A 7,332-nucleotide genomic window follows, 5' to 3' on the forward strand; every position below is an offset into this window, starting at 1 on the left:
CTTTTAAAAATAATAGAATCTATTATTAAAAAATTAATTTTATTTTTATATAAATTTTGTATTTATTTAATTTTTAAAGTACATATTCATAATTATAACTATAATTTTTCTTAATAAAATATTTAAGAAATTTCTGAAAAATTAAGGAACTCAATGCATAGAAATTCACGCTCTCGTATCTGACGTAACTGTAGTAGACAGATGCATTGATTGTGAAATGGAGGTGAAAGTGTAGCTAGACTTTGTTTGGGCATTCATGTACCATGGTGACTTCCATAAATATTCTCATTTGGCTTAATGATAGGGCTCTTTTGCCATTTTTTATTACTTTGAAGGTGATGGCTATAACCGTAATAATACTGAAACTCTGGGGGAAATTTCAACGCGACTCCCCACTTCCAGGTCTATATAATTTTCACGGCAGCCGTTGTTCGAGGAACGAACTGAGCGTCCAACGACTGATGAGGTAATTCTCACAGCTAAATATTTGTAGGAAAAAGGTCAGGAGATAACTACAAAAAATAGAGAGAGAACCCTCGAATGTGAATCCGAAAATGGCTTTAATAGCGACGAGAACGAAGCTCTCTCGACTTCTCTCTTCTGGTTGTATCTCCAATGGTGGGATACGGGTTGGTCCGTTTGGGAAATTCGGGGCAATGTGTTGGTCCACTGCTGTTGCTTCGGTTGAGCCGGGGCCTGTGGGATTGGGGATGCTGGGACTGAAGGACTATGAGGATTATAGGAGGTCTTTGTATGGTGAGATCACTCACAAGGCCTTGTTGGTTGACGCTGCTGGCACACTTCTTGTTCCTTCTCAGCCTATGGCTCAGGTATCTCGCCTCTTCTCTCTCTCATACACCCACCTACCCACTGACATGTATGTACGAGTATGTTTTGGTGTATACACCCACCCACCCACGCACCCACTGGCACACTTCTTGTTCCTTCTCAGCCTATGGCTCAGGTCTTTCTGTGCATGAGTTGGAATTCTGGGTATCTGAGTGTTTTTTGTTTTTTTGTTTTTTTGCATTGCTGGATTCCTGGGTGAAAGTATGCATGAATTGGATTTATGGACTGTGAGTGGATGTATGCATGAAATGCTTTGATGGATTTCTGGGTTTTGCTGGTTTCTCCTTTTTTTTTTTTTTCTTTCTTCATTTCTGCGGATGTTCTTTTGGAGTAGGTTTGTGGTTTTCCGGAGTAGAATTAATGGATTTTTTTACTTATTAACAAAGAATAAATGATTTTTTCCTTGTATATTTGATTAATGGATTAATTTTTCATTTTTTTCATTAGATTTATAGGTCTATTGGCGAGAAATATGGGGTGAAGTACTCAGAGGACGAGATATTGCACAGATACAGAAGGGCTTATGACCAGCCTTGGGGTAGATCTCGTCTCAGGTCTGTTCTATTACTTTTTCTGCGTTTGCTTTTATCTTTTTGTTGGGTTATTTCTGTTGAATATAAAATAAATAAATATTTCTTACCATCATCTTAAACTTTTGAATAAGTAATGATTTCATATACTATTAGAGGCGGTACTTATTCTACTATCTATCACATTTAATTATGTTTTTCTGCCTGCATCTCTTTCCTTTTGCGTTCATCGTGAATGCTGTTTTATAATATTCATCCCCCCCTCCCAAGTTTTATTTTTTCCAAATTAGCGGTTAATACGTGCTGCAAGTAATTGGAAAGCGGTTTTCTATATTCCTCTTTTTGAAATTTTCAGTACTTCTTTTGACCTGTAAAAAAGATACCGATCATGTCAAAGATTGCAATTAATTAGTTTCCGTGCCAAAATTATTACTTCTGCCAGATATATGTTGCCAGGGTCAACCAAGTCCCATACTGAAATGTTCCCTGAAATTCCCATGAGTAATTGTTTTGATATTACAACAGTCATGACTCAGTCATAAAACTCAATAATTTTTTTTTTATTGGCACCGGGTGTTCGGGAATAGCGTCCCAACTAATCTAGAGGGTGCACAGGCCGTCGGCAAAGAGTTTCCCGCAAGTGCTTATCAGGTAATTCATGGGAAAAATCCCCCAATTCGATGGCCCCTAGAGATTGCTTGCATCCAAAGAGATTTGAACTTTAGACCTAAGGGGAGGCGGAGCATGCTCCCAAGCCCAAGGCCTTTACCACTTAGCCAACTTTTAGGGGTTAAGTCATAACACTCAATAATAAGATCACTGAAGCAGTATTTTGTCCAAATATGTCAGCAGTGATCTGACCTGGACACTTGCATTATGTTTGAGAGTTTAAAGGGAAAGAGAAGAAGAAAGGAGGAGCGGTTGGAGAGAAAATTTATATTGTCACACTTGGATATTCTTGAATATATCAGTTGAGCTCTATCTTAGGACCAAATTTGCAGTTTCTAATCTCTTATTCTCTGAGAAGTATTTTCTTAAATGAAAATTAGAAAGCATGAAAAAGAGAAAGTGGCGTATTTATGTTTTTCCTTATAGTTTTGTTTATAAAATCTTGTCATCTTGGTAATTTATTAATGAGTCTGATACTTATATAAAAAAAATTATTAATGAGTCTGAAGCCTTATGTATCTTTTGAGGTCTTTCTATCCATGTGTCATGTTTTCAGGTTCTTAAACCAGTGGCAAAAGAACCCTTGTAAATGTTTTTCTTTGGTCTTTTCTATTTTCCCTAAAATGAGAAGACTTGAGAGAATATTGAGAATAGAAGCTTTCACGTTCCTTTTGCTTCCCCTGCAAAAGTTAGCAATTCTTCTTTCACGTTTAATAGAGATCTCTGCCGTTCAGATCAATGATATGAACTATATCTTCAATTGTAGATATGTTAATGATGGGAGGCCCTTCTGGCAATATATAGTCAGTCATTCCACTGGCTGTTCGGATGCTCAGTACTTTGAAGAACTCTATAACTACTATACCACTGACAAGGTACGGTCATTCGTAAATTAGCTTTTATGAACCCCCCCCCTCCTTTCTGGTAAGTAAATTAGCTCTTATGTTCAATCTCGTGCTATGAGTTTACGTACTTAATGGTGATAAATGATAATCTTTTGCAAATGCTTGTTTCCATAGGCTTGGCACCTTTGTGATCCTGATGCTGAGAAGGTATTTAAAGCTCTTAGAAAAGCGGGTGTGAAGCTGGGTGTCGTGTCAAATTTTGACACTCGATTAAGACCTCTGTTGCAAGCTCTAAATTGTGATAATTGGTTTGATGCTCTGGCAGTGTCTGCTGAAGTATGTCCATTGATCTCTGATCATATTTTAGTTGTTTTTCTTCCACTTGTACGCATGCGTGTGCCAGGGTGTGTTTTCATTTGTCAGAATATGAGTGTCTTCGCTTGTCTGTGTGCATTTTATTTAGGATTTAAGAAAGTTACATGTCATTATTGTCTTGGCAGTGTGGTAATGACCATATCGTATGAATAATTTGTTTTGGTCTACTGAATATATTTACATCCACACGCCTACACCTGATCATTTTACGAGCCTTTCTCTTTCTCTTTTCTTCTTTAACAGGTTGAAGCAGAGAAGCCAAATCCAACTATATTTCTAAAAGCTTGCGATTTGTTAGGAGTAGAGCCTGAGGATGCTGTACATGTAGGGGATGACCGTAGGAATGATATATGGGGTGCCAGAGATGCAGGTTGTGATGCTTGGCTATGGGGAAGTGATGTTCACTCTTTTAAGGAGGTGGGTTTCTTCCAAATCTATCACTTTAATGTGAATTACTTGGTATGAGAGTGTTTTGGCCATGAAATCTTTATCATTCTCATAAACAACCAAAGCAAGAGAACATAATGCGCAATCTCCAGTTCATATTCTTCTAGATGCTTCCAGTAATTCTTGCAGTTGTGTTTTTGAGCATGGTGTGTGTATGCGTGCGCGCGTGTTGGGATATTAAAATCTTTGTTTGTTGAATCTGGCTCCGATCCACTATTGAAAATCTTCAAGTCTACCAGATCTCCATTTTAGCTTCTTTCATTCTCCATCATAAATTATTCCCATTCTAAAGTTAAAAATGAGGGTTGTATCACGTGTATGGGTGAGTAGAAGAATAGATATGATAATTCTGAAGAAAAGATTACTTACAATTTCCAATTGGAAGTTAGAAGATCTAACATGCTTTTCATGGATTTTGAGGAACCATCCTCACTGAAAAATAAAACAAAAAAGAAAAGAGGGAATTTCCTATACTTGAATGGGAAAATGTGGGTGATTTGTCTGAGATGCTGTAACCATGTGCATTTCTGGAGTTCCAAGTGTGTTGGCAAAACTGTTGGCTTCATATTGGCAATTATGGGGTTTAATATTTCAAGAAATTTTGGTCAAGTTAAATTAACTTTGATCTGGTGACAAGCATAATCTTTATTTAAACCATTTAGCCTGTTTAGTTCAATTGATTTCTTTTAGATAGGATCAAAATAACTAAATATGTCTCATTGTTGGCCTTGGCCCTTGATGCATAATGTATCATGGTCAATCACACCGACTCTTCGAAGCTGTTTACTGTTGTGTTTTTAGTTGAAACTTTACACCTATGGCGTCTCCATAAACCTCTGATCAAGGCATTGCATTTTTTTGAAATGTGTATATGGTTTCAATGATAGTTTCTGATGCAGGTTGCTCAGAGGATAGGGGTCTGGGTTTAAAAGAAGTTTGTTCTTTCGAAACATCTTGAAGGGATGCTCTCTGCATGTACAGGTTTCTTTAGCTTTTGGTAAGAGTTGTACATTCTCCTCTGTTGTACTAATAGGATAGGAGTAACTGATGCTATGACAGACTTGATAAATAAGAATTTTGTACTTTCCATGCTAAATTTCCCAAGTTTTTCTTGGGCTTTTTTCTTGCATTTTCCATTAAATTCCTACATCGACATCATTTCTGCCTGGGAAACCATTAGCAGGTGAGACAAATGTATGGGAAAATGACAAGAAATGGGTTGCTTCTTGACGGTTCGATTTCTGTCGTGCTTCACGAATACAGCTCTTTTTTCCTTAATGTGGTCTGGATCATGCTTCTCGTATTTGTCAAATGCAATTAGGTCCCATATTTTTCATTCGAACCAGCTATGTCCTTGAATTTGCATCCCCATGCTTTTTCCAAGCTGGATAGATAATTGCCATTATTTGAGATTGATTTTTAACTTTCGAGTTTTGACTTTCTACTCCCTTGATATTTTTTTAATGTGTATATATTATATATTTGACGTTTATCATAATAGTAAAATCTAATGCATTCAAACCACGTCCATCCCAACAAAATATATTTGCATAAAAGATTATACACACTGGACAATTAGTATTTAAAATAATATTTGAGGGATATCAATACAATATATTTTTTGTAAAATAATCTTTTTTTTTTTCCATGAAATATTTGTTTTTGCATCAAAATTAGAGTCTACAAACTGAAATAAGGCCTTTTGGGAAGTGAAATGATATAAGAAAATCTCATCTAACTTTTCATAATTTTCTTCTTAAGTATCACTCATATACAATATTTTTCAATTTCAAACGTTTAACCTTTTTATCTAATGATTCTCTAATTGTTACAACTTTCCTCAACTTTCAAATAAAATATAAAAAATAATACGATTTTCTATTTGTTATTTAAAACATTAAATAATAATAAAAAGTTATATTCAAATAATATTTTAATTTTATAATATGATTGTTTAACTTTCTTTTCTTTCATTTTTTAAAATTCAATAAAACATTTTAACTTAAATCATTTCGTTATTATTTACAAACTATTTCAATATTATTTACAAAATTCTCATCTTATCTCGTTATCTAAACATGTCTTAGAGCACTCTCATTGGATTAGCTAAAGTTAAAGTACATTTTTTATAAATGTAAGATGAATTTAGCATTTAGTTATTACATTCACATAAGTTTCTATATTGGAATAGCCATTTTTTCATTATATGACAATAAAATAATATAAAATGAATTTAACTTTGACTATTCACATCAAATCTCCACATTAGATTATCTATTTATTCATTATATAATAATGAGTAATTAATAATTTTAAAAATTTTTTAATTTTTTTAATTATAAATTTATTTTATTTTATCATATTTTACTATTCATAATATTATATATTAATTAGTAATTGTATTCTAATTATATTTTTTTAATTGTCATTTAAAATGGAGAGAGAAAAAAAGAATATAAAATATATTTGATGAATGAATAGTTCCTTTCAAATTTAGAAATTATTTTAGATATTACTGTAGCTATATTCCAAATATTTGGAATATAACTATTTCAATGTGAGCTATTTTATGACTTAATAGCTAAATTCTCATTGGATTTAGCTTTTAACTGATCCAATGAGAATGCTCTTAAAAAAATTTATTTGAGCTCACTCCACTCTCTCGGGAGAACCGATTTTTTGGACGTGTGTATCCTATTCTCATCTTATAGCATATCGAAATAATGTTTTTTTTTTTCTATCCAACCAAGATACTCTATATTTCACCAAAGTTTTATTTTTCACCAACGGATCCAATTTAGTAGAGTTTTTCATTACCTAGAAAGAATGAAAAAAGAAGAAGAAGAAGAAGAAGAAGAAGAAAAATTGCCAACTCCGAAATACTTTTCTTCTAGTTTCTCGGTAGCCAAACAAGACATGCAAAAAATAAATATAAAACAAGTAGGAAAAATAAAGAGGTAGATGGCTGGAATAGAATGAGAACAACGTTTTGAAGTTTTTCAATTCATTGTTATCCACGTGTACAACCTCCATGAGCTGAGGTAACTTCATCACTTTCAATCACCGCGCACAAGAAATAATAGAGAAGACCCACCAAATCAGTGATCCTATGGGTGCGATGAGTTTTTTTTTTTGAAAACAATTGAAAAGAAATTCACTTTCATAAACCTCACATAAAGTTTTCTGTGAGATAAGAATCCCATCGTTTTCTCAACATTTATGTGTGGATCTGAAGGAGCAGTTGAAAAGATGGAAAATGTAGTTTAATTTGGCCACGTGGGACATGGTGTCCCAGCGGTTTCTTGGGCCGGTTGTAAATAGACTTTTTCTTACACACGCATTGGAACCAATACTATATTCGCTAAGACAAATGGGAATGAAACCAAATAAGATGCCGTTTTGGTATACAAATGGTTTCATCTCGTCTTATCATTACAATTTTTATAAATTAATACACAAAATATAATAAACAATTCAATTTTTTTAAATCTTAAAATAATAATAATATTAAAAAATAACATTTTAACAATATTTTATCTAATTTTTAACTTTAATTTAAAACCATTTCATCTCATTTCACTATCCAAATGAGACTAAGGAGAGGTTTGGATTCAAAA

The 7,332-nt window shown here is 33.6% G+C and overlaps 1 protein-coding gene across 2 annotated transcripts; it reads left to right on the forward strand.

Moving 5' to 3' along the window:
- The first annotated feature begins 421 nt into the window (after positions 1-421).
- On the forward strand, positions 422-4,993 carry LOC109006904 (haloacid dehalogenase-like hydrolase domain-containing protein 3). 2 transcript variants are annotated; one of them, XM_018986332.2, is made up of 6 exons: positions 422-830; positions 1,297-1,403; positions 2,815-2,923; positions 3,068-3,229; positions 3,512-3,685; positions 4,615-4,993. In XM_018986332.2, exons 1-6 carry the CDS (start codon positions 555-557, stop codon positions 4,642-4,644), a joined length of 858 nt encoding a protein of 285 aa, XP_018841877.1. In that variant the 5' UTR covers positions 422-554; the 3' UTR covers positions 4,645-4,993. The 2 variants fall into 2 exon arrangements, with proteins under 2 accessions (XP_018841877.1, XP_018841878.1); XM_018986333.2 differs by lacking the exon at positions 422-830 and adding an exon at positions 905-964.
- The last annotated feature ends 2,339 nt before the right edge of the window (positions 4,994-7,332 follow it).

Source organism: Juglans regia, chromosome 3, assembly GCF_001411555.2.
Source record: "Juglans regia cultivar Chandler chromosome 3, Walnut 2.0, whole genome shotgun sequence".
Lineage (NCBI taxonomy): Eukaryota > Viridiplantae > Streptophyta > Magnoliopsida > Fagales > Juglandaceae > Juglans > Juglans regia.

Coding starts and splice junctions, on each gene's coding strand:
- LOC109006904 (XM_018986332.2), top strand. CDS start 555: ATGGCTTTAATAGCGACGAGAACGAAGCTCTCTCGACTTCTCTCTTCT. Junction 1,404..2,814: donor TGGGGTAGATCTCGTCTCAG/GTCTGTTCTATT, acceptor CTTCAATTGTAG/ATATGTTAATGATGGGAGGC. Junction 2,924..3,067: donor ACTACTATACCACTGACAAG/GTACGGTCATTC, acceptor TTGTTTCCATAG/GCTTGGCACCTTTGTGATCC.